Source organism: Aotus nancymaae, unplaced genomic scaffold (genome assembly GCF_030222135.1).
Source record: "Aotus nancymaae isolate 86718 unplaced genomic scaffold, 86718_ANA_hifiasm-v0.15.2.pri h1tg000092l, whole genome shotgun sequence".
NCBI lineage: Eukaryota > Metazoa > Chordata > Mammalia > Primates > Aotidae > Aotus > Aotus nancymaae.
In genome coordinates this window covers 4711312-4738993 of record NW_026988507.1, presented here as the reverse complement: position 1 = coordinate 4738993, position 27682 = coordinate 4711312, and the positions used below count along the sequence as shown (strand labels likewise).

At 40.6% G+C, this 27682-nt stretch overlaps 1 protein-coding gene across 2 annotated transcripts in view; it reads left to right on the top strand.

The window, feature by feature from the left end:
• ANO6 (anoctamin 6) overlaps nucleotides 1–27167 on the top strand; it is a 197034-nt gene extending 169867 nt beyond the window's left edge. For both annotated transcript variants that reach the window (XM_012459079.3, XM_012459078.3), the window contains 5 exons: nucleotides 3687–3817; nucleotides 11240–11445; nucleotides 15554–15756; nucleotides 17459–17564; nucleotides 23992–27167. In XM_012459079.3, the coding sequence (XP_012314502.2) occupies nucleotides 3687–3817; nucleotides 11240–11445; nucleotides 15554–15756; nucleotides 17459–17564; nucleotides 23992–24198 (853 nt within the window). In that variant the 3' untranslated portion in view covers nucleotides 24199–27167. The remainder of the gene's footprint in view (nucleotides 1–3686; nucleotides 3818–11239; nucleotides 11446–15553; nucleotides 15757–17458; nucleotides 17565–23991) is intronic.
• Nucleotides 27168–27682: the final 515 nt, after the last annotated feature.

The window sequence follows — 27682 nt, the reverse complement described above, 5'->3', positions numbered from 1 at the left end:
CACACATGTACCTTCCTCTCTCCTCCTTCCTTCCTTCCCCTCCCTGCCTTTGGGTCCATACCCCTTGACTAGTAGTATTCTTGGAACAAGGAAAGGAGCATATCTGGCTCAGGGATCCAGGTTTCTTTTAGGGTCTCCCCAGTACCTGGCATATGACAGGAACTTAGTAGGAAGCAGCTGAGTGAATGAATGAGTGCCTTGTATGCTTCAGATACATCACATCAGTAAATTACAGCATTGTCAGTGGGACTCGGAGAGCAAGCCGAGAGCCCTTTTGCCTTCCCAGTTCCACTTAGTATTTTGATACTTAAGGCATTCCTGGGGATTTTATTCTGTTCTTGATAAAAGGCTAGTATAATTCCTATGTTAAATAACTCACTCCGGAGAAATTTTTATAATAACATGTCAGGGATAATAATGAGAATTAAGTATCCAAAATGCCTATAGCATCATTTTTTGGTATTTAAATAGTAGATGGCTATATTTTTCCATTATATATGTTTATACATGTATATTATAACACAAATACTCTTCTTATATAAATAAGTGTACTTATTTGTATAATAAGAAAAAAGAACTGTTTTAGGAGAAAATGTCCCTTATCAAGATAGGATTTGGAGAGAGAATAAGCTATAGGCAGAGTCCTAAATATAGGTGTCTTCACTATTCACACTCAAAGTTTAGAAACAGTAAACCCACGCATAAAGTAGATTGAGCTAGTCAAGTACGCTTGTATTTCAAAATTAGCAAGTGGGAATACTGTAGAATGTCCTAAACAGAAATGATGATTATCTCCAGTATGTGGATTAAATGTGATAATGCAGGTGAAGAGAAAGTGAAATGTAAAATGCTTCTCACCTTGTTTTGTACAAAATAAGGACTTAATAAAGCACAACTTATTATGATGTGGCTATGATAATACACCTGGTAAATTCCTATGGAAATTATTTTGTAACTCCTGCTTCTAGCCTTGGCCAAGGAAAAGATATCTGGTGTATATATGTTTCTAAAAGTTCTGTGGGTGATTCTCATGTGCCGTCAAGATTGAGGTCCCTGCACTAGAAGCACAGACCAATAGAAAACCCAAAAGACCAAAGGCAAGAATGGATGGACTACAACCCAGGATTTCCTAGTATACATGAGTGGTTCAACTCAGGAAAACCAAACGAGGCTCAGCATCTGTAACTCAGAAAAGAAAGCTAGTAAGAAGGACTTTTAAGATGATCTGATATGAGAGGGAAGCCTCAGATGACACAGGTAGTTGCCAGGACAGAAGTGTCATCCTGAATTTGAATTCTGATGTGATTTGGAGCCCAGATAGAAAAAGATCTGCTTCTGGAAAGGATTCAGCAAGAGGCTGAGGCTGGAAGTGTGGGAGGCAGAGCAAAGGAGAAACCAATAGAAACCACACCCAGTGACCTTAGAGTTAGGTGTCATGAAGGGTGATGGACTTGTGCGATCCTTGGTGCCACCTAAGTCACAGTCTCCCTGGAATAGCTACAAAACTACAGATTCTAGAACTTATCTCAGACATTTGCATTGGGAGCAGAGAAAACTGCACTACTTACAAGCATTCCATGTCATGCTTGTATGTGCTGAAGTGAGAACCACTGATCCAGGTGGCCTGGATCACTGAGCCAAGATTCTACATAACATAGACCATATTTACACTTGGCCTCAGCCAGTGCAGCCTGTTTGCGCAACAGAAAATCCCATACAGGGGGTTTTATGTGTTAGGAAACATGCTACATCCATTACCTATTTTGAATCATTTAATCCTGACAGCAGCCCTGGACAATGTAGGTTTTATCACCCCATTTTATTTTTAAATTTTTATTTTTTATTTATTTTGAGACAAAGTCTTGCTCTGTCTCCAGTCTAAAGTGCAGTGGCACAATCTTGGCTCACTGCAACCTCCGCCTCCCAGGTTCAAGCAATTCCCCTGCCTCAGCTTCCCGAGTAACTGGTACTACAGGCGCATGCCACCACACCCAGTTAATTTTTGTACCACACCCAGTTAATTTTTGTTTTTTTGGTAGAGACAGACAGGGTTCCACCATGTTGGCCAGGTTGGTCTCGATCTCTTGACCTCGTGATCCGCCTGTCTCAGCCTCCCAAAGTTCTGGGATTACAGGAGTGAGCCACCACACCTGACCCCCATTTTATTTTTTTACCAAAGTTAACCAGCTAAGCAATGGAGTGTGGATTCAGATTCATGGGTGTCTGAGATCATATCCCCTCCACTTTCCACAGCCTCCTGCTGCCTCTCTAACATCATCGATGAGAAAGAAGTGGGGAAAGATTGTGAGGCCAGAGATGTCTCCTGTAGTAGAATTTCCCGAGTAAAACTTTAGTAGCAATCAATCAGTGAAAAGTGAGCCCTGAGATCAGTAGCAGTGGGAAACCCAGCAGAGTGAGCCATTTGTACTGCCTGTCTTATGCCGGCTGAGTGTGCACGTGTGCACATGTGATGGAGAGGATGAGGGTCTGCCTGGTTTTCTTGCAGTAACTGTCCTTAACCACTGTGCAATACCTTCTCATTGTCAAGAGTTTGAAGGCCACACCCACGTTTAATCAGCCAGTGTATCCAGATGTTAGATCTGTATTTGGAGTTGTTGTGCCTCTTCTGATGACTCCACAGGTAACCACAAGCCGGCAGTTGCTTGAGGGGACAACGTTCTTTATGTCACAGGTGCACACCTCATTTTACTGCCAACTCAGATTTTTACCAAATTGCCATAAAAAAGGAGGAAGCATTTATCTCAGCCACAAGGCTTTTGAGAGAGGGAAAAAACACGACATAAAAAAGGGACAGTGGGCAGCTCAGTGGGGCACTATCCAGGGGTGGACGGAGCGCTGGGACACGGTCCAGGCTGTTGTGTCCTAGCTCTTGCACTATAACCTGGAGGAGGCGTTTCACTCATCTGGTCCTTAAATGATTCAGCTTAACATACGGACTTGGACCTATTTTATCTAAAGTCAGATTCTGTCACTTTCCTGCTCAGTGCCCTCCAATGGCTCCTCACTTCCCTCAGTGTAAAAAATGCCCAGAGTCCTCACAGTGGTCCCTTAGCCCTACCCTGCATGGTGTCTGTGAACCATGGAGGCCTGCTCCTGCCACCGGATCTGTGTCATCACCGTTCCCTCTACCTGGGACTTTTTCCCCCAGGTTTCTCGCTCTTTTGTCTCCTTCACATCCTTAATCAGCATCGCTCTGAATGAGGCCTTCGCCGGCCACCATCCCCACTCCTCCCTAGACACAAATGCAAGCACTCCCTGCCCTACTTAGTTTTCTCCACAGCACTTACCACCAGCTAGCATACTATATCTTGTTTTCTCTGGTGATTTTCATACTGGCAAGACCATTTTGATTGATGGGGGGAAATGAAAAAACAAATAACTGAAGTTAATCAAATGAAGGAAACTGCCTTTTAAAAATTAAGCCGCCCATAGGAAAAAGGTAGGAGAAAAAAACAGCAGCTGCAGCTTTGATAAACCCAGGTACATAGTCCTATTTTTCAAAATATTTTCGAATAAGGCAGAAATAAAAATAAATTTAGCATGCAAACAAAAAAATTAGTTTATTCGGAAGATTACATGTGCAGCTTTGAGATAGCAGCAAAATATTTTTATGACCTTGGCCTGATAATACTCATTCTAATTTATAAAACTGATCTTTTTGGCAGCTGGATCATGAATCTAATTGGACGGTTTCACAGAGTTTCTGGATCAGAAAAGATAACCCCACGATGGGAACAGGACTACCATCTCCAACCTATGGGAAAACTGGGATTATTTTATGAATATCTTGAAATGAGTAAGTTGTTAGTGAAGTTTTTAGTGATATAAAACACATTGCAGCGTGTTGTGGATCCCAAAAGCATCTGTTATTGAGTCAAATTAACATGTAGTATATTGAAATGAAGAAGAGTATGTTTTTCTCCATTAGATAAAATTATACAATCAGACTTTCAGTTAAGGTGGCCATGTGTGTCTTTGTTAATATTTATGTTGTACAAAGCTAGAAATGTATTACTGTGGAATGAAATGGAATATTCACTGAGGTACATCTTTACCTTAATTCTTTTTGTTTGTTTTTTGAGACAGAGTCTCACTCTATAGCCCAGGCTGGAATGTAGTGGTACAGTCACAGTTCACTGCAACTCCCACCTCCAACTCCGGGGTTCAATCGATTCTCCTGCCTCCACCTCCTGAGTAGCTGGGCTTGCAGGCATGCACCACCACGCCCAGCTAATTTTTGGACTTTTAGTACCGACAGGGTTTCACCATGTTGGCCAGGCTGGTCTCGAACTCCTGGGCTCAAATGATCCACCCACCTCAGCCTCTCCAAGTGCTGGGATTACAGGCATGAGCCACGTGGCCCAGCCATCTTTACCATGAATTTTTTTTTTTTTTTTGAGATGGAGTCTTGCTCTGTCACCCAGGCTGGAGTGCAATGGCATGGTCTCAGCTCACTACAACTTCCACATCCTGGGTTCAAGCAATTCTCCTGCTTCAACCTCCCAAGTAACTGGGATTACAGCTGCTTGCCACCATGCCTGGCTAATTTTTTGTATTTTTAGTAGAGACGAAGTTTCACTATGTTGGCCAGGCTAGTCTTGAACTCCTGAACTCGTGATCCACCCGCCACGGCTCCCCAAGTGCTGGGATTACAGGCATAAACCACTGGGCTCAGCCATCTTTACCATGAATTCTTAAAGCATTCTAATCATGTTGTCTGAGAATGAACTCAGCAAATATAATTAGGTGTGATTCAGCTTGGCCTGGAGTCCATGCAGGCACAGCTGTTGGCTGGGACACTTCTGAACTGAGTCATTTAAGCAGGCCCGCAGGAGCATGCTTCTTCATGGCAGGAATAGTCCCGAGATGCTGCTCACTTTCACATCTCCTGCCTGCCTTCGACAGCCTATCTGTTTCTTCTGGCCAGTGGTTTCTGCCTGGTTCCTTGAGTGACTTCATGGCTCATAACTGGCTTGAATTTCAAACCATTGTGCTGGTCTGTAATTAAGATTTAGCACAGGTCCTCTCTTTCCTAAATGTCTTGGTCCATTTTTATATTATTTGCTTGGGCTCTTACTCTTTTCAGTGGGACTTGATTTTGAGCTCTCAGTTGCTTTTAAATGGAAGCATCTCAAAATAGATTTCCATAGGAAACACCATCTTTTGTATTATGCATGACATGCTTATATCTAATAGACGGCTAACAATTTACATGTTTCGCGTCTGTGCCCTTTCAGCTAACCATTGCATTGAATTACAGTTTTTTTAAGCTTAGAAGAATAGAAAAAGAAACGCATCATTTTCGTTGACAGGCCTTGCATTTATGCATAGGGCGCTTTGCATGTTGGCAAAGACACCCCTTTGTGGTTCCTGTTTACAAGTCTGCAGTTAGAAGGTGGTTTTTATTAAATCACATTCTATATATAAAATAATTGCTTTTAAAAATATACATTATACATGGAAACACATCTGCTTCCTTCAGTGAGTAGAAGGTTCATCTTGTGGCTTCTTTGGTCAACAATACTTTGCAGCAGCCCAGAACCTGATTTGAATTTCATTTTTGCTTTGTTATGTTTCATGACCAGGTTTCATTAAGGGTGTAGCTGCAGTACATATATAGAAGCTATCTTTATTTATTATTCTGCTTATTTTCAGAAGGACTGTAAGATAATTACCTGTTATTCAAAAATAAGTCATAATTGTAAATATTTCTTACTGGAACTATTAACAGCATAAAAAAAACATCCTGGGGCAGAATGTCATTTGTTAATTTAAAAAAGTTATTTTTCTGTAGTAGATTAGTCAAATAAATGACATCAAAAGGGAAAGTTATGGTCATGTGGTTTGGGGAGAAGCTGATATGACTTGTAGAGTTTTCATAGGCTCTTTAAAATAATTATCAACTAAATAATGCTGCCTCTTCCTGCCCTACAAGAAAGGATACAATAATAGCTTTTATAGACAGATTTTTAGGCTTATTAGGTTGTTTTTCTGTTATCATCTAAATAATACCCAACGACTGAGAAAACTTGATTTCTGAATTTCTGGGAGTAGGCAGTCTGTTACTGTGTGGTCAACAGGAGAATGAAATCTGTGTTTTGTCTTTCTAGTCTGTGAGAGACAGAATTTGTAAGTGCCTTTTGAATTGTTTTCATTTCCCTAAAAATAAACATTGAGTGCCTTTGGTATTGGTCTCACCACCACACAATCCCCTCCTTTCCATTTCCCCATGTTCCTTGACAACACCGCCATCTCCCTTTTAAATTGTGGCTCTTACTGCTTAAGGGAAACATCTTTCAGAAAGCAAGACTGGAGCCTCCACCCTTGCTTGGCCTTGCACCCAGCCTCAACTCTCTTTCCTTCTTTCCTACCTGACGAGTCCTGCTGAGTCTCAGCAAGGCCTCTGAACTTTTCGGGCAGCTTCGCTGCTCTTTTTCTCTAGGCATTAGCAGCACCTGCTCCCTGTCGTGGTGGTATGTGCTTTGTGCCTGCCTCTCTCCCCACTGCACTGAGCCTGATGGAGGCGGCTGCCAAGTCCTCTGCTGGAGCGCCAGTACCTGGAAGCTCAAACTCATAAACATTTTGGCAACTTGAACTTGGAGCTCCAACACATATATAACTGTTAGTTGATTTTACATTAACATGCCTCACCCACTTCTCACCAAGTTCTGTATGACCTGTTTGAGTGAAATGTTTTTTATTTAGTGAATTTTACACCATGCTTTGAGATTATTGGAGTAATTCTGAGATGTTAACCCAAATTGCTTCTCAGAGTGTTCCTGACTCCAAGTACTGAGACACAGAACTTAATAGTAGTCTGTCTGTATTTAAACCTGGAAGCCATAAATAGTTTTGTACTCAGTAATGTACTGCACAGACACAGGTGTCCTGAGAACTTGGTGAGGCCTTCCTGGTGGGCAGGTGCCCCTAAACGGAGTACATTGATGTGATGAATGGGCCCCATTTGTCTCTGGCACTGCCTCTTCCACCCTTGCTATGGTACCTTGATCTTACCTTCATCTATCTCCAAGTGAGTTTTTTTAAATCTGCTACAACAATGACCTTCATATATGATATTTTTCCATGTAATGTACTGTAATGAATATCAGCTATTCTTCAGCAGCTCCTTGTACCCCTTTATTTTTCTCCCTCCTATGCTCAACCCACCGATGCCTCCGCTGCACTCTCCAGGATTCAGGCCTTCTTCCCTTCATGCTCTCATCTCTGCTCAGTTCAAGCCCATCACCTGCCATGAAGTCTTCTAACCTTTGCAGGATGAGCTTTCCAAAAGGGCAACTAGGTAATTGGGAGGATTTGCAGGCCTCCATCTCTTCATTTGTCCATTCACTCATTCATTTATTTAAACATTTATTGAGCACCTGCTGTGTCAAACACTCAGTTGCTGGGGATACCAGTGCCCTTGGTCCTTGCCTTCATGGAGCTTGGCATTCAGTGGGTGGTTAAGGTGAATGCTAATTGGCCTTCCTTAAGCAGATGATATTTGAGCTGGATTTTGAAGGGTGAATGAAAGTTACCTAAAGTATGGTGAAGAGAAGTACAACAGCTTGGTCAGTTCAAAGAATGGCAAGTGAACAGAGGATCCACAGGTGGGAATATCAGGTCAGCAGGGACCATATGATGATGGGTCTAGTGTGCTTAGCCAGGGGACTTGAACTTTATTCTTAAAAAAATTGAGATCCACTGGAATATTTGTAAACAAGAGAATTGCATAATGTTTATGTGGAAGAAGATCAATCAAGCAGCAGAATGGAAAATAGTATTTTGGATGGAACTCATATGTGGAGGGAGGGAGATGATTTAGGAGGCTACAGCAGGTAACCCAGACAACAAGTGTTAGGTACCCACTATTTAGTGGCATGGGAGTAAAGAGAGGGAGATGGATTTGGTAAGTAAGTGTTAAAGGGGTGAATTGCATAGCAGATGAGGAACAAAATTAAGAGAACTTCCAGGAGACCGAATATGCAGGGCAAAACGTAAGGAGAGGAGCTGGTCTCTAGGAAATGGCTCAGTGTTGGATATTTTTAGCGTGAAACATCTGAAAGGCAGTGTCCCATTAGGAAGTTGGACACACCAGTCAGAAGCTCAGAGGAGCCATGGGTGAGGCCATAAGGGTGAATCAGGCATGCCTAGCAGAAATATCGAGAGAGATGGACAGAGAACTGATGATGAGGCCCTGGGGAAAAGGGACATTTGAAGAGTGAAAAGGGAGGGAGGCCCCCACAAAGAAAAAGAAGAACAGAGCAATGGGAAGAAATCCAGCAGCGTTGTGTCAACACAGAGAAGGCTTGGGAGATGATAATGTTGCTTTAGAGGAATTTGAACATGACGGAAAAGGAGCATAATGGAAAATACAGATGGGGGAAGAAAGGGAGAGCCAGCGCCCACACACTCCTAATTGCTAGACCTGGGGCGGGAAGTGGAAGCAGTGCTATAGCTGGGTAGGGCTTTTTAGTTTGTTTTTCAGTATATCTTTTGAATTCTTAAAATTTCTGAAGTAAAAAAGAAATCAAGTGGAAATAAATATTCCACAGCAGGGGGACTGTTTGGCCGTGTCACAAGAAATCACCTAAATCAGAACTGAGAAGGAGCATCAGCTTTGTGAACATGCAGCCACCGGCAGAGTTAGCAAGAGTAGCTCCAGTGTGAGGGCCTCAGGACTAGTTACTCTCCCACTTGTGAAGGTGGATACTTCCTTCAGAAAACTCAACTGTAACGTGTAGAAGAAAGAAGAGACGCCATAGAGAGCAGTATAGGATTATGAAAATGTTTCAGGCAAAGGTCGTTTTTGTTTTCACAGTGGGTGTTTCGTATTGACTTTTTGTTGTTATTCTTGGTTTCAAAAGTTGCTTATAAAGTTTTTTCTCACTTGAATATCAGAACAAATTATATGGCCTTTTTCTGGTGCTTTATTTTTAATATAATATTTTTAATCCATCTGGAATTTATTTTGGTGTCAAAAGTGATGGCTCCATACCAGTTTTTCCCACGACTTAGCTAGCTGTGCCAATACTTGCATCCACTGCTTTAAAGTATTGCTTTATACGGATATACACTAAAACCCCATGAATATTTGCATCTGCTCTTAAAATTCACCCTGTTTAATTCATACTGTCTATTCATGTACTAGTTCTAAACTGTTTCAATTACCGTAGCATTATAATATACTTTAATATCTCCCAGAGCTGTCCCATTTTATTATTTTTTCAGAATGTTCCTAATACTGTCTATGCAAACATCCCGTTTATATTTCTTGAAGAACTTTAATATCACTTTTCACTTTTTAGCTTTTTTCTTATCTTTGAAAGACAGGGTCTCACTCTGTCGCCCAGGCTGGACTGCAGTGGCGCAGTCCTGGCTCACTCCCACCTCCACCTCCTCAACTAAAGCAATCCTCCCACCTCAGCCTCCTGGGTAGCTGAGACTACAGGCTCTCGTACCACCAAACCCAACTAATTTTTGTATTTTTTGTAGAGACAGGGTCTTGCTATGTTTCCTAGGCTAGTCTCAAACTCCTGGGCTCAAATGATCCTCCCGCCTCAGCCTCCCAAAGTACTGGGATTATAGGGATTAGCTGCCACACCTGGCTGACCTGTCAGCTTTAGGATCATTAAGAGAATTTACAGTAGAATTCTAAATTATTTTGTGGAAAAAATTTGATATGTTCCTGAGTTCAAGTTTGCCCTGTCAAGAGTATGGCACATCCTACCATTCATTCATTCATCATTATTTGTTTTTTCTTAAGTCAGTTATCATAGTGGTCTTACATTTCTCATTAATTTATTTCTAAATAGCCTATGCTTTTGTTGTCATTATACATGGTGTCTTTTCCCTTTTGGATTTTTAACTATGTTTACTGCTAACATAATCCTAATCTCTGACTTCTCTTGAACAATCAGGAGATCTGGCAACATGGAGCCCTCAGTCCGACCTGGCAACTATGAGCTGTCTCTCGCCGTAGGACGCACGCTTGCCAGTTTACCACAGTTGACTGGCTGACTCCACACATTGCTATTACTTGCATGCCCTGGGGCTGATAAGTTATTTAGGGTTGGGTGAGTCATAGACAGGGACGTAGACATCACTGCTTGTTGCTGCTGCTCATGACTCTGTAGCATCCCCAACTCTGGTCCTTGCCTGGCTGACTTCTCTGCATGAGTGCTCCTGCCTGGCCTGTGGGACTTACCGGATCCTTCTAGCTGTCTGCTCTTCTGCAACATGCCCTTTGCCTCTCACACCAAAAGCAAATGCCAGCTCTGCCTGCCTCACCACACCCTCCACAGCCTTGTCCTTTCTGGTCAGAGTTGTCCCTGTTCCTTGTCTGAGCATGAGGCCTAGTGGGGCTTCACGTTTTCCTCCCATCCACAGTCTTAGTTACATATCTATGTATGTTTCTTCTTAGCCCTGCCCTTCTAACTGGCAGACTTCAAACTGATTTTCCCTTTTTTGGATATTTTCTTACTTCTTCCCCTCCATGGTATCACTTACCCCAAAATCTTTGCTGCCCCATTTATAATAAGGCTGTGTCAATTACAAACAAGGAGAAAAGGACTTCTAAGCCATCACTCAAATTTTGACTTATGACCACAAGGACTGCAACCAACTTCAAGATTCTTAAGGATTATAACTTAAGATACTTTTATCAGATATATTTCTGTGATTTGTAATGTCAGATTCTCTGAATGCACTGCACTTGCATTTGCAGACTCAGGGGAGCTCACTTATTTGCTTGTTCCCAGCATATTTCTTCCAACATTCTCTAAGCATAGCCTTCCCATGGGTCCATTTCTTTTTCTCTTTAACTTGTTAGATAATGCCACAATATTTTACTTTTAAAAAAATTTCCTAAACCACAAATCATCTTCCGACATACTATTTCAACACTGAGAATGAATAATATGCTTATGATGTCTCAAGTTTATTACCAGCGAATAATTCTGCTTGACTAAAGATGTCTAAATATATTGCTCCTATTAAGTGTATACATGTGAAAGAAACAGGCTATAATTATTCTTTCCAGAGGTTTCATATTTGTGTTTTGTTTGAATTCTTTCACTGTTGAACACTAAATAATTATTTACCACAGATGTGTTTTCTCTCTGGGATTTAGTTCATTTGCCTTTCTTTTTCAAGAGTAAAGGAAAATATGTTGTCCTTCCATCCACCACCACTCCATGATGTGTGTCCATTCCATTGACAGTTATTCAGTTTGGGTTCGTCACCTTATTTGTGGCCTCTTTTCCACTGGCCCCTCTGTTGGCTCTCGTGAACAATATATTGGAAATAAGAGTGGACGCGTGGAAACTGACCACCCAGTTTAGACGCCTGGTACCAGAGAAAGCCCAAGACATCGGAGCATGGCAGCCCATCATGCAAGGAATAGCAATTCTGGCTGTGGTGACCAATGTGAGTAGAGCTAAGTTTTACAGGGTAAAGACCTTGAAAGCCCTGAGATGCATTAGAGTTGCTATCTAAGAAATCAAATGTTGGGTGTTTTTTAAAACAGCAAGAAGATGCTAAGTCTGTCATCCACATAAACAACATAGTTATATGATATATAACCACTTGTTAAATGTATTTTCATTTTGTGTATAATTATTTTTAACTGTCAAGACCTCCTACACAGGTACTGTTATTGCTCATTTGCTAAAGTTTTTATTCAATATGAAATATGGTAATGATAATAAGTACTAACACTTTTAATCCTCACATAACTATAAAAGGAGTAATCAGAAAGTGCTTTTTTATAATGTGGATAGAAATCTGTTCATTTAGAGTTTGAGGGCCCTAAAATAAGACCATTCTACCAGGTTTTACTACATATTCCAAAGTATCAACCTAAAATACTAACTCTGATGGTGAAGTGTAAACAATTTGTGTGCTTCTAATTGTGCACTCCTAACTACCTTCCTTGTCTCCACAGCAGCAGTTCTTAAAGGAGGGAGCTGAGGTCTTTGCTCACCATGCTCTGGTCATTGGCTAAAGCAGCCTCATGCCCTGTATATTATGTCCCAACTATGAAGGGACAGAACTCAGTTGTTTATAGCCTGTATTCATTGGTGATGGACCATCTGAACAGTGTCATTTTTATGTACAGGCCCACAGGGATTCCTGAGGCAATGCAATTACCATGCCAGCCCATTAGAGGACTACCTTCCCAAGAAGCATCCTAAAACTAGGGTCATTTCCTCCCTCCCATATTTCACTGACAGTCTCACTCCCAGGTGAGCACCACCCCCTAAGTGATCTCCCAGTTTTGATTTCTTAAGCCACATCTTCCCTGAGTCCCCAGCCAAAACAACAGAAGTCGACAGTACCTGCAGATTAGGCTCTGGATGAGGAAGTTACTGAGCACCGTAGGCTCTAGAGTCAGGGAGACTGAGCTCCAGTTCCCAGCACTGTAGCTTTGAGCTGCATGATCTTGAGCCAGGCCTTACCTCTCCAGAGCCCCATATTATTTGTAAAATGATTATTTCCCTACCACATACTATAAGAATAGTACATGCCAACCACAAAGAGTTGTTAGGGAATTCATTGAGTTAATGCCTGAAGCCTTGTTTCTATTGAATGTTAGCTGCTTTTATTTTATCATCTTCATTACTCATCATCATTAACAGTGACTCTGTGAGGACTCTGACAGGTCCCCCAACTGGAGACACAAGAATTCCAAAAGTGCCAGGCATGGTAGCTCACGCCTGTAATCCCAGCACTTTGGGAGGCTGAGGCAGGTGGATCACCTGAGGTTGGGAGTTTGAGACCAGCCTGACCAACATGGAGAAACCTCATCTCTACTAAAAATACAAAATTAGCTTGACATGGTGGCCTGTAACCCCAGCTACTTGGGAGGCTGAGGCAGGAGAATCGCTTGAACCTGAGAGGCAGTGGTTGCAGTGAGCCGAGAGGACGCCATTGCACTCCAGCCTGGGCAACAAGAGCGAAACTCTGTCTCAAAAAAAAAAAAAAAAATTGCAAAAGCAGTCACTGTCTGGACTATGGCTTCAGTTTTATACAATAAAACAAGTTAGTTATCTGTCATCCATACAGTCCAGAACCTTATATTTATCTGAATTGCATGCTATCTGTACTCTTTGGAGAAAGCTACAAATCTCACACAAAAAACAACTGCTAGGCAATGTCAGTTTCCTTTCCCCCAGATAGATACCCCACACCTTCCACGTCTACTGTGCTGCAAAATGAAGACTGATGATGTTCAGAAAAATGGCAGTGAGGCCTTTCAACTTCCTCAGTCACAATGAATGTGTCATGTTCAATATGCTCATATACACTAAACTGGGCAAGAACGTGGACATGTGTGCTTTAAGAAAATTTTCAGCAACAGGGTTTGCAACTAAAAGGGTTTCTATTTGACCTTCAACTAACCAGAAAATTCAGTTGACTCAACCTCTCCCCATTCCTCAAGCATTCTTGTTTGATTGTATTAGGTACCTTTTCCCAGTATCTATGCCATGGCTCCACTCCATGAGCACAGATGGAGGATTGGCTGTTTCCAAGGCGACTCTGTGTGTATGTGTACAGACACACATGCCGGCTAATTGGTGCTATTGGTTCTTATCCAATAATGGCTTTTTCTTATAACTTAACCTAGGAAAACGGCTTATTAGATTTGTGACATTGATTAAACTACGGGCAATCCTCTTTTCCATGTTAGGATTTGTTACACTTCCAAGATGCAGTTATACAGCCGCATACATAGGCATCATAGGCATCTATGTTTATGTGTGTGCCAGCATTAAATGCATGTCTTACTCCCTCAAACACCCAGTCTGTATCTCACAACCTACCCTCTACAAAAAGAAGAGAATAGCCACCAGGGTGAAAGTGGGCATCAAGCAGGAATTTGTTATAAAATCATTCATTTTAAAGCTGCTGGTTCAATAAATAAGCTGAATTGACATTGTTGTATCATGCCAGAGCATCTGTTATTGAAGACCAATTTTAATTTATTTTATATAAATGGAAAATTGTGTGCAGAACAGCATGGGAAATGAAGCACACTGCATTTATTCGTACTCCTGCAGCATGTCTCAGAGCAGCTCGATTCAGGAAGAAAAGTATCTTATCAAAAGACAATGGAATTATCTTCCTTGTTGGAATTTTTTGTAGCTTCCTGATGCACATCTGCCAGTGATTCTATAAAAAGATATAGTTGAGTTAAATGATAACAGCAAAATTTAATCTATTGAAATCTGAGAGAAAAAAGGTAAAATATTCTGTGGCACCCCAGTACTGACAGGCAGAAACACGTGCATATGTATACACACAGATTTTTTCACATCAGAGGAAATGATAAAGCTGGTTCTAGTGAGGGAAATTTTGCTATAGAAAAGCCCCTTGTTTTTTCTTGCCTTGCCTCAGTTTTGGTTTGTGGTCTTGCTGTGTCTAAACCATATGTTCAGATGAATACTATTAAAAATCATGTTAAGCCAAAAACATTTCTGCTTCAGTCAGTGACAGAATCATTTAGCTGGTTTAGTCACATAGAATTTGGTTTAAAGTAAAAATTCTTTCTCCTTCCTTCAAACCAGTTTTATGCACTGGAGAGTTTAAAGCCCAAATTAAAGAATTTCAGAGAAAATTCATGTCATTCACAATAGCTTTACATCCTAATAGATGTCTCTCTGACACAGACACAGGTTTGTGATTGGTCCATATTTACTCCTTTTATCTAGGAACATACTAAATTTTCTGTATGTTGTTTGATAATTTATAACTTTCATAACTTTGTCCACTTAATCTTTTGGAAGTTTAGAGACTTAGGGACAACCCCAGTATAGTTTTTTCTGCTACCCAAATTTTGTTAAAATAAATGCTAACACTCTAATGAAGCAACAAATATAACTATGTACTGAGAGTTTAAAACAAATCAGGTCACAGTTTCACTTGTCTAAACAAGTCAAAATACTATACAGGAAAAAAGTGAACTTAGAGGTCATTATTTAAATTTAGATCAAGAAAAACATGCAGTTTACATTCTGTATTTATGAAAAGCAAGTGCTAAATCAATTATATAAAGCTGAATTATTTTCATAACATTGACCTTAATTACGTATGCAAGAGTCTTCTAGGCTGAGGTCAGTGGCTCTTGCCTATAATCCCAGCACTTTCTTTGAGAGGCTGAGAGAATTGCTTGAGGCCAGGAGTTCCAGACCAGGCTAGACAACAGAGTAAGACCCTATTGCTACAAAATATGTTTAAAAATTAGCCAGGCATGGTGGAATGCACCTGTAATTCTAGCTACTCAGGAGGATCACTTGAACCAAGGAGTTCAAGGTTACAGTGAGCTATGATCATGCCAGTGCACTCCAGCCTGGGCAACAGAGCAAGATCCTATCTCACTGTCTGCATATATTTTGCAGTTAAGAAAGAATTAAGACTTCTGAATCTTTAAAAAAAAAAAATCGACATGATGAAATTGGTAATTCTGGCATAGCATATTTGTTAACCATACCTATAAAAACTATACATTCATTTTCTCTGTTTTCTCCCAAAATAGGCCATGATCATTGCTTTCACATCAGACATGATCCCCCGCCTGGTGTACTATTGGTCCTTCTCCGTCCCTCCCTACGGAAACCACACTTCCTACACCATGGATGGGTACATCAACAACACTCTCTCCATCTTCAAAGTTGCAGACTTCAAAAACAAAAGCCAGGGAAACCCATACTCTGAGCAGGGTAACCATACCACATGCAGGCAAGTTCTGCTTTACTTGTTTAAAAATAGACTTCATCTTTAAAAGGGTTTTTCTTGTGACTTAATTCTGTTTGGTGTTATTTTTTAAAATTTTTAAATTTTTATTTCTTTAAAACTTCAGGATCAACCAGATGCATTTGGCGTCATTTGAATCGAGCTGCCAGAGACATTTTTTCCCCATGGCTTTCTCTTCAGTGAAACTCAGAAAATATATATGCATATTTATTAAAAAGTTAATGAAGACTAGGGTTAGAAATTTCAGACCAAACCATAAAGCAAGATTTAAAGATGAGAGTTTCAAACAATTACAGGGAGAATGATTCCAAAGAAAAGTCATAGAAATAGAGAAACTTCAAGAGGACCAAAAACCAAGATAATTCAGTTGTTAAGACTATTGTGTTATTCAAGCACAATCTGAAGATATTGAATGAACTACATGCTGACAAACTAGCACCTCACATAACAGGGACATACAAAGATAAGAGATATAAATACCTCAGCTGAACAGTATTATCTAAAAATATCCCATAGCTCTCTGCATTGATGTTAACGGCTGGTGAGTTCAACTGTGGACAGTATGCACCAGCTAAATTACCAATTGATAAAGTTGGTGGATTGTAGGTCATTAACTTTCTTTCCTGGATCACAGAGTTTTACCTAAAATAGGAGCCTTTAAAGTTTCTTTTTAGTCCAACTCCTCAAAGCCTTCGCTAACTCAAATTCTCAATAATACAACCAGAAACCAGAAGTAAGCCCAAAATAAATGTTTGTGTTATACCTAGTGGAGCCTCTTTACAATTCTCTATCAAATCTGCTTATTCTTACTTTCCATAATTCTAATCAGAAATTAAACTCTTCTAGGTTTGATAGCTTACAGGCATAAAATTAGAGATGTACTACCCAGGGAAGATACACTAATGGCAGTTAACACTTGATTGTCTGACAACAAGAAATTAGTTAAGAAATTTTAACAAGTAGATAGTACTCTATATGAGAAGAGAGAGCCCCATAGCTGAGTGAACCCCGATCATACCATTATACATAAATTTATAAACATGATCCCCAAAACAGGAATTGTTTTAGTTATACTCTTGAGAAAACAGGGATAAATGTTTGTTTGGAGAAAACATTTACAACTTTAGTTTATAAAGATGGGTTCTTTTCTACAAAGATGGACTATGTCATTACCATCGTTCTCTGATTACATATGACATGTTACTGTAGTTATTTTGGGGCTTTGCTATCAAATTGAGCTTTAAGAGAAAACGTATATGTGATGTCCAGTTTAAAAGAGCATTGAATCAAATATGACCTCTATTTTTTTATTTTTATTTTTTGAGACAGAGTCCTGCACTGTTGCCCAGACAGGAGTGCAGTGATGCCATATCAGTTCCCTGCAACCTCCACCTCCTGAGCTCAAGCAATTGTCGTGCCTCAGCCATGTGAATAGCTGGGATTACAGACACGTGCCACCATACCCGGCTTAATTTTTGTATTTTTAGTAGAGACGGGGTTTCACCATATTGGCCAGGTTGGTCTCGAACTCCTGACCTCAAGTGATCCATGTGCCTTGGCCACCCAAAGTGTTAGGATTACAGGCATGAGCCACCACACCCAGCCATGACCTCTTTTTAAATGGGACCTTTATTTACAGTATAATCAAAAAAATTTGTCTTCCAATATGTCTTCATTTTGTTTTCAGGTATCGTGATTTCCGATACCCACCTGGACACCCCCAGGAGTATAAACACAATATCTACTATTGGCACGTGATCGCAGCCAAGCTGTCTTTTATCATTGTCATGGAGGTAGGAAAAGTATGCTTTGAAACAGTTTATAAGGCTCTGTATTTGCAGATGTTCTGTTAAGTATTGCCAACTCCATACTTGACATGTATGATACCTTCTTCTTATCACTTGCTAATAACTAATTTAGGAAATACGTCAATCAGTTTTGACCTGAAGATACTCATAAACAACTTCATTAATGAGGGCATCATCTGCTATAAAAGTTTAAAAGCGTATGATGCACAAAGGGGGTTCGATTTCATTCATTACTAACTAACTTTTTAAAATTTAGGGCACTGGGCAGCATGTTGGGCTGTGAAAGGGCTTATTCAAGAGGAGTACGATGATGAGGAACTTTCATTGTTGGGAGAGTTTGAAATTGACCATCTCTGAAAAATGACTAAGGCAACTATAAATTTGTAATTGATCTAGCCAACTATGCTTCCTATGCAGACTGAATAACTATTGCTGAATTACAAAGTATCAGAGGTTGCTTAATTGGTATGGTAGATCATGATTGTATTAAGCTGCAGAAAACCCAGTCTATCGTGGCTTAAATAAGGTTGATTCCCCTCTCCCCAACCCACATAACAGTTTATGAATTTCCTATGTGATTGCTCCTCAATCAATCAATACCATTTCACTGATGGGAGCAACATATCTGATTCTCTGGGTTTGCTCTGTGTCCCCTTATGGCTGCTGAAATTCCAGATAACATATTATATGCAAGGCAGGAAGAAGGTCGATGCTAACCATATCCAGTCCTTTCTGTCAGGAAAGAATGCTTTGCCAAAAGCCCCTATGGTGGACTTCACCTACATCTCATTGGCCAGAACTGTAGCACGTGGTTTTCCTAGCAGCAAGAGGGACTGAGGCAGGTCGATTCCATTTGCTCTGAATAAAACCAGTCAGCAGACAAGAAGTGGGGTATACTACGTGACTTTTTGGTACTTATACTAGTTCAGGGAAGAAAAGTAACTCATGATTAGTTCACCATTGTAAGCGGCTTTCTGAAGTACACTATCTGATATATCAGCAAGAGTCACAAGTTTCTATTCAAACATGTAGTTGATGAAGTGATTGGCTTTCTGTGTTTTTTTCTTTTTGTTTTTGTTTTTTTGTTTTTTGAAACCGTGTTGCTCTGTCACCCAGGCTAGAGTGCAATGGCACAATCTTGGCTCACTGCAACCTCCGCCTCCCAGGTTCAAGTGATTCTCCTGCCTCAGCCTCCTGAGTAGCTGGGACTACAGGTGTGCGCCACCATGCTTGGCTAATTTTTTATTTGTAGTAGAGATGGGGTTTCACCATGTTGGTCAGGCTGGTCTCAAACTCCTGATCTTGTGATCCACCCACCTGGACCTCCGAAAGTGCTGAGATTACAGGCATGAGCCACCACGCCTGGCCAACCTTTTGCTTTTGATATTGTGGTGGACCATATGTTGTAAGGGACCATCCCCACTGCAAAACTTCTAGAGCCAGCTTGATAATTCCTTTGCATTTCTGAGCTCACTGGAAGGGAAGAGAATCTACAAAGAGCAGGGAAACTAGGTGATGAGTTTTTTTAGGTTTTTGTTTTTGTTTTTGTTTTTTGTGAGATGGAGTCTCACTCTGTTGCCTAGGCTGGAGCATGGTGTCATGATCTCAGCTCACTGCAACCTCTGCCTCTCAGGTTCAAGCGATTCTCCTGCCTCAGCCTCCCAAGTAGCTAGGACTACAGGCGCACACTACCATGCTTACCTAATTTTGTATTTTTAGTAGACATGAGGTTTCACCATGTTGGCCAAGCTGGTCTCGAACTCCTGACCTCAAGTGATCTGCCTTCCTTGGCCTCCCAACATGCTGGGATTGCAGGCATGAGCCACCGTGCTTGGCCTAGGTGATAGGTTTTAATAGCATAGTGAGCAATAAGCACTCCTGAAGTGCCGAAGGGCTCAGAGAGGAAGCTGGTATACATCAGTGCCTCCATCTTGGAGCTCAAGGTGACTATGCCTTGGGTCAGAAGGGAAGTGGAAAAACTGAGCTTAAGACTTCTGGATAAGCCAGAGACCCAAAACAGGGCTGCATTTGTCTCAGTAGAAGGAAATGTGTATCTTCTCTAGAGAAAAGTGTCCTCAGTTTAGACCCCAGGTTTTTCTCAGATCAAGCTAATCAAATATGAGCTCCCAATCAAAGATGGTCAATAACAAGAGGTGATTTTTAAAAAAAGCATGCATGAGATTCAGCAAGGAACAACTGATTTGGACCCTCAATAACCTCAAGGGTTTGTTTGAACGGTCAAGATAAGGACTATAAATTAACTGATTGTGAAAATATTTAAATAATTACAGGTAGAATTTAAAAAGAGCAAACAAACAAAAAGAAATTATAAGGCAATTTTGAGAAAACTTACTTAGAAATTAAAATATATTGGTGAAATGAAAAAAATTAACATGTATTAAACAGAAGTTTAGGTGAATTTGTTAATTGGAAGAGAGGTCTGAAAAAAACTACTCCTGATATATCATCACAGGGAGTTAAGAAAATGGAAAATATGTAAAAGATGTTAAGTGATATGGAAGAATGAGAAATACTAACCTAAAAAAATGAAAGAAGCAGAAAATGGATAAAAGAGATGAAAGAGTTCACAGAGCAGAAAGCATGACGTGGATTAGGCAGAATAAAGAAATCCACTTACGCATATTGCAAGGAAAACGCGGCACACCGAAAGTAAGATCTTGAAAGTAACCAGAGGAAACAAACTTTTGGCTAACAGAGAAAACTAAAGCGAGAATGGGAGTAAGCTTTTTAACAGTAACAACGGAAGCCAGAAGAGAGTATTCTATCTATCTCCAGAGTGCTAAAGAAGGTAGCTATAAACTTTAAATTATAGCAGAACTTTGAAATCTTTCTACAGTGAAAACACCAGACCATGCGGTTTTTATTGGAGAGTGATAACCAAGCTTTTTAGAACAGATCATTTCAATTCTATACAAATGCCTTCAGAGATCACAGAGGAAATACTCTCCAACTCATTTGGTGAGGCTAAGAGTAGCCTAAATCCTAAAATCAGACAAGAGAGAAAGGAAAATTAAAGCCAACCCTGTTCATTACATAGATGCAAAGATCTTTCTAAGATGTGTAAAGTGAGATGATGGACATGTTCATTTGTTCCACTGTAGAGTAAGTCCTCACTTAACATCCTCATTAGGCTCTTGCAAAGCATGACTTTAAGATAACGTGTAACAACATCAGTGGTTTTTCTCATCATGCTGTAACGAAACAACATTGAAGGATTTGACGTTATCCAAGGACCCACTATATGTTGTCATTTCACTTAAAACTGCAGTTTCCAAAAACCTGTCGATGATGTTGAGGACTCACTGCAGTAACCGTTTTAATACATACGTGTGCGTTACAACATCATGTTATATGTTACCGAACACAATAAAATTTAAAAAAGTAAAATGGACAAAACCGAATCTAGCAATATATTTTAAAAAGATAACATCAGGCCACCAGGCTTTATGCAAGGGTGGCATAACACAGAAATTTCACATATCTATAAATATTCCCTACCTCAGAAACAAATGAAAGAATTCTTTTTTATGGCATCAACCTTTGTCGCTTTACTACATAATTTCCATTATCACTAAACACACTAATACCTCTCTCATCTCAAAATTCCCTCCATCCTTACCTGACCAGGCCTACTTCACGTCTCTTTTTCTCTTTTTCTCTCATTCTCACTGAATGAGTTGCCGGTGCATGCTGCGCCTCCTCTTTCTTTCTGTCATGCTTTCACCCCCTCCACTTCACTGAAGCTGCTCTTGCCAAAGTTACCAGCAGCCACCACTTCCCCACCTCCCCTCACCTGACTTAGCAGCATTTGACTCAGTGAAAATCTGTGTCAAATTTTCACTGAAAATCTGACTTGAGACTTTCCTCATGACTTGCTCCTGGAAACTCTTCCTCACTGGGCTCCTAGGAAATTACACTTTGTTTCCCCTTTTCTCCTGCTTCCCTGGCCATTCCACCTCAGGCTCTATGCCAGTCCCTGATTCTTGTAGTGATCCTGGGACTCATCCCTTGGTTGTCTTTTCTCTCTCCTCAGTCTCTTGGTGATCTCCTGGAGTCTGTTGGCTCTAAATACCATCTGTATGCTAAATAGACCTTAAAATGGCTGTTTCCAGAGCATCCCTCTCCTGACTCAACCCATGAATCCAACAGCCTACCTGACCTTTCTGCTTGGATCCCTAACAGATGTCTCACATCTACTGCCCCACACGCCTCTATTTTCCTCCATCCACTCCAAATGTTCTCCTCCCAACCCAGCCCAAAATCTGTCCCATCCACAGTATTTCCGTCTTGATTATGGCAACTCCATCTCAACACTGCTCAAGCCCAGAGTCCTTGGAACCCTTACGCTATATCCAATCTGGTTGTCTTTTCCTTTGAAAATGTATCACTGAGCACTTCAGATTACCTGTGCTGCTACCACCAGGTCAGAGCCACCATCATTGTTTGCCTGGATTAGGGCCAGAGTCTCCTAGCTGGGCTTGCTCCTGTCTTCCTCTCTCACTCAGAGTCAGAGCCAAAGTCCTCACAGTGGCACGCAAAGCCTGATGGGTCCTGCCACGCCTCACCGCCCCTCAGACATCACTTCTCTCCTCGTCACCTACCCCGCGCCATCCTTGCCATTTCTCAAACGCACTCTGGAGGCTTCCTCCAAACCACCTCTGCACTGGCTGTTCCCTTTGCCTAGAATGTCTTTCCTTCCGATATCTGCAAGGCTTGTTCCTCACCTCCTAAAGTGTTAGCTCACTTAGGCATATCCAGACTAATCTACAGAAGAATCTCTTCATAGTACTCATTGCTTTTTAACACCATGCATAATTTGTTTTTAATTTTGCTTATATTATCTCTCTCCCCTTGCCAGGTCAGAGATTTTTTATTAATACAAAATTAAAAGGTGTTTAACCTCATTAGCAGTCAGGGAAATGCAGAGTAAGACCAAAATGAAAGTCATTTTCATAATCACTAAGTTGGTTTAAAAAAAAAAAAGTTTGATTCAGCCTGGGCAACATGGCAAAACCCTCTCTCTACTAAAAATACAAAAATTTGCCGGGCTTGGTGGCAGACACCTGTAATCCCAGCTACTCAGGTGGCTGAGGCAGGAGAATCGCTTGAACCCAGGAGATGGAGGTTGCAGTGAGCCGAGATCACACCACTGTACTCAAGCCTGGGTACCAGAGCAAGACTGTTTCCAAAAAAAACGTTTGGATACTAAGTGCTGTCAAGGATGTAGGGCAACTGAAACTCTCACTGCTGTGGGAGTATAAGTTGGTATAACTACTTTGGAAAATGTTTTGGTGTCATCTTATAAAATGGAAAATTCACGTGACAAAGGGTCTCAGCAGTCCCACTCCTGGGTCCACACACTTGAGAAACTTGCAGATTATCCTCTAGGATTCAAGCACAATAATGTTCACAACACCATTGTTCCCAATACAAAAACTGGAAACAAGCTCAATGCCTGTTGATAGGGGAACAAATAAATTATAGTGTATTCACACAGAATATTATACAGCAGTGAAAATTAATGGACTAGTTTTATAGAATAACACTGATGAATCCTAGAAAATAGTTTTGAACAAAAAGTGGCCTGCTGTGGTGGCTCACGCCTATAATCCTAGCACTTTGGAAGGCCAAGGTGGAAGGATTGCTTGAGGACAGGAGTTTGAGACCAGCCTGGACAACACAGTGAGACCCTGTCTCTACAAGGAAATTTTAAAAGTAGCCAAGCATGGTGGCATATGCCTGTAGTCCTAGCTACTTAGGGAGACAGAGGTGGGAGTATCACTTGAGCCCAGGAGTAAGAGGCTTCAGTGAACTGTGATCACACCACTGCACTCCAGCCTGGGTGACGGTGAGAACCTGTCCCCAGAAAAAGAAGAAAGTAATTTCCAAAAGACTGCATGCAGTATTATAAAGGTAGACTCAAGCGAGAGTATTTTTTGGGGGTATATATACATATTTTGTCAAACTTTTTTAAAAATAAGTGAAAATGATACACATATACTTGTACAACTGTGATGGCACTGACTTTAGGAGAAGTGCAGGGCCATTAGAAAAAGTACACAAAACACAACAGCAGTGTCGGCATCCTAGTAAGTTTAATGGTGGGTTTTTTCGGGTATTCATTTTTTCTTTATCCTTTATAACCATTATGTGTGTGTATATATACTTTTCTACATATCACATAGTATTATCTAAATGTAAAAGTAATAGTAGCTGCTAGACAGAGCCACACTGTTGATTAGACATGATGGCATTAGTGGTTGAATGTGTGTGTAAATGTCCACAGCCTTGTCCAGATAAATGTCATAATGACAAGCAAGAATAAATGAAAGGAAGTCCGTGTTCTCCTCCATTTCTTTGTGAGTGACATTTTTCTTCTTCTCTTCCCCAGCACCTCATCTACTCTGTGAAATTTTTCATTTCATATGCAATTCCCGATGTATCAAAACGCACGAAGAGCAAGATCCAAAGAGAAAAATACCTAACCCAAAAGCTTCTTCGTGAGAATCACCTCAAAGATATGACGAAAAATATGGGGGTGATAGCTGAGCGGATGATAGAAGCGGTAGATAACAATTTACGACCAAAATTAGAATAAGAGCTTTATGTTCTGAGAAGCACTTGAAGGAATTTAGCTCTGTCAAAATATATTAGGAATCACTAATGAGAATGTTTAAGTTAAATCACTTTGGCAAATACCATTCTTAACTATTGCCATTTCCATGCATATTATTTTTCAGTTTCAGCTAGCGGTGCAGGAACTGGAAAATGTAAAACTTAGATCAAGAAGGGCATAAAACGAATCACCTGGAAAACCTAAAATGTTACCTTTTTCTGATAAATTGGAATTTTACAGAAAAAGTCCCTGAATGTGCTTAAAAACCACCCCGTCTAAAGTAGAATGGATTCTTTTTTCCCTGTTTGATTGCTTTTATTTCTCTCTATTCTCAGGTGCATGATCTCCTTTATTTTTAGGCCATGTTTTATTTCTTCACTTTGCTTTATCTGTTCCAGGGTCCTCTTTTCCTTACAGTACCATCATTATAGATTTAATAGCTTTCTTGTGATTAAAAATAGCTAACTAGACTCAAGGATTCACAATATTTAGGTGTATTATCAATAACTCCAGAAAGGAAACCTCAGTTAATCAGAGGATACAGTTTCAGTCTTCATTTGAGCCTGTCTTTCCATCTCAAAGACATACTCTTAGTGGGTTAGAATGAAGATAGCAAGGTTTCGAAACATATTTGTCCTAATCCACAGTGACACTTTTTATCTTCCAGGAGCACTCCTGGGAGGTTCCGTGCCTAATCAATGTTGACTGCTTTGCAGATCTCAAGGGAATAAAATGACAAAAGTAGGAAAAGTTACAGATTCAAAGAGCATTGTAACTCATGTTGATCTGGATAATTAATTTATCTTTTCTAAGGATGTGTAGTTTCTTGGAAAACAGTGATACCACATGTATTAAAATTACATTTTTATCAACATAATTGTCTGGAAAGCAGAAGCCCATCAATTTTCTACCAGTTGACTTTTATTCATTAGATACAGAAGGTGCAGTATTACACATCACCAGCTGCCTTTGTGAATGGCTCACTACACAGCCACTGGGGCATGACGGTGTGCATGGGCAGGAACAGCAAGTGCCCTCATTGTGGTCACTGTGTGGGCAGTGCCTTTTGTCCAGCAGTCGCAGGACTTGGCTTATTTCTATATGCCAAAGGGATCAACACACCAAAGTCGCTGCCTTAAAGAATGTGGCTTCCTTGCATCCTCCATCCTGTTATTCTGTGCCCAGTAACTTGATCATAACTGTGCGATTGTACTAGAGACAGGAATATACCCAGATTATTCCTAACCAAGTAAAGAGAGCCTAGCTTTAGTTTTTTAGCCTCCTCTAGAGCCAATCAGGCAGTTAAGAGTAATAAAGGAAAACGGTTTGGTCACAAACACTACCATTATCTGGAGATTTCCTGCTGCACTCCCGTCCTGCCATGCACATCTTGCCCCCTCTTTTGCTCTCCCTAGCAGTCTACTTCATTTTATTGCCTTCCAAGTGTCAGGCCTCCTAGGCGCTCTGGAAAAGACAGGGAGCCAGCCCCTCTCACTCCTACTGGTAACTGGTCAGTGCTGGATGCAGGAGAGGGAGGTGATTTGCATCATGGTGGTGCTGCATGGGCCTCTACTCACTGGGATGCTGTTAAATGCTCAGGTGCCAGAGGAGCCAACCTATCAGAATCCCAGCAGCAAAGGAAAGCTCAGATTTTAGAGGCTTTTTACAATAAAGTAGCTTAGTGCTAGGTCACAATTTCAGATGCCTGCCATGAATGATTAAGTATTTATGTAGGATCCATCAAAGCAGTATTCTGGGCTTTTGAATTGTCCCAGTGGATCAGGGACACCATTTCACTATCTCTCTTGATCATGTTAATGATGCAGTCAGAGGGAGTTCAAGACAGGCCACATGAGGCCACATGAACTGGGATGGAGCAATGAATTTCTTCCCACTGAAGGAAACTCTCATTCACAGCCAAGATGGCAGTGCCACTGTTCCTCTCTTCACTCCTGAGATACTGCTTCTGGAAGTGGGTGTCACTTCCTCTCTATTACCTCCTCTCTTCTCTGAAGTGTGTGACTATCTCCTAGCATTTAATTTGGCAATTACTCGCCACGTATGTCAGCATAGACAAGGAAATGTTTTTACGTTATCTCCTGAATGTATGATAGAACTTAAATGTGCATTTGTTTTCATAGCCCCCGCAGAGAGAATCCTTTTCATAGATTAAATGTGCTGCTGTGGACAGGAGGGAAAAAAACCTCTACGTATTTAAAGGCCACAAATGTAATATCTGACACTGTTAAGATGCCCAAAAGAGCAGAGTTGTGGGTGAGATGCAGGGTCGTCCCCCATGCCATCCACAGTGTTGAGTCCAGGGCTGACTTGCAGTGATGAAGAAAAGCATGGAGCTGTGCCTGCAAACAGTGGTGGCTGCATCTCTAAGTAGCTGCAGAGGCAGAGCCCGGGGGAAATCGATGGGTCTGGCAGTGGGCCTGTGAAGAGGGAGAATCTGGCCCTCAGCCTGTCCAGTGTTAACCACTAGAGAAACTGAGCTTTATATCCTTTTGTAATGCCTGTGAATTTTAGCATAATGAAATATTAGACCAAATACTCAGGGGATTTTCATTAAACATCCCTCGGATAATTTAGCTATATGTCATTAGAAAGGGAAAGCTATCGTTTTTATTTGAAAACTAAACAAGGCCATCTTGTAAACTGTCACCAAAGTTTCCCCTTTTTTATTGCATGTGTGTCTTGAATTTCATAAAACATTAATTCACAATAGGGGGTCAGAATGCGCTCTGTTGTTGAAACACTTCTTGTACCATTTTACGTTCATATTATGTTTGAGAAGGTAAAAATGTACGAGCAGCTTAACTGAAGTAGAACTATTCATAATGCTTTGTGACATAAGATGTAAAGTTTGTAATTAATGTTCATTTCTGTGCACTTTAATATTCTTTTATAATTATGAGCATTTTAATAAATCATTTTTACGAACAATAGTATGGACTATTCTGTATTGTCTTAGTGTTTCTGAGAAAGAGAACAAATATATATCTGCTGTTTACTAGTGGCCAGGTGTGTATCACTTAGATAAAGTGTGCTTTTGTGTAGAGTTTTCACAGCCTACACTTCAGGGATTTGCTTTGGATTTTTAAAAATTGTATTCAGTGTATTGAGGTTGCAGATCAGAAAAGCTAGTTATTAAACTCAGCTCAGATCTTATTCTTTTTATAAATCTAGCAAATTTTACCTTTTTACAAGACTTTTGGATAATGTTTGTTTCCATCTACTAGTTTAATGAAATGTGTTAAAATGTCTGCAGTAGCGTTTACAAGTGCAGCATATTCCATCATTTCCTTTTAAATGACCAATAGTGACGCACAAGATGTAACTGGCAAAACTAGAAACCTCTTCCTCTTGCTGCCTTCTCCCTAGAGGACACCTTTCCCAAAACCATTTAGGTTGCGTTCCCCGTCAGCCGTTCATTACTGAGAGACAATATACAAATGGAGAA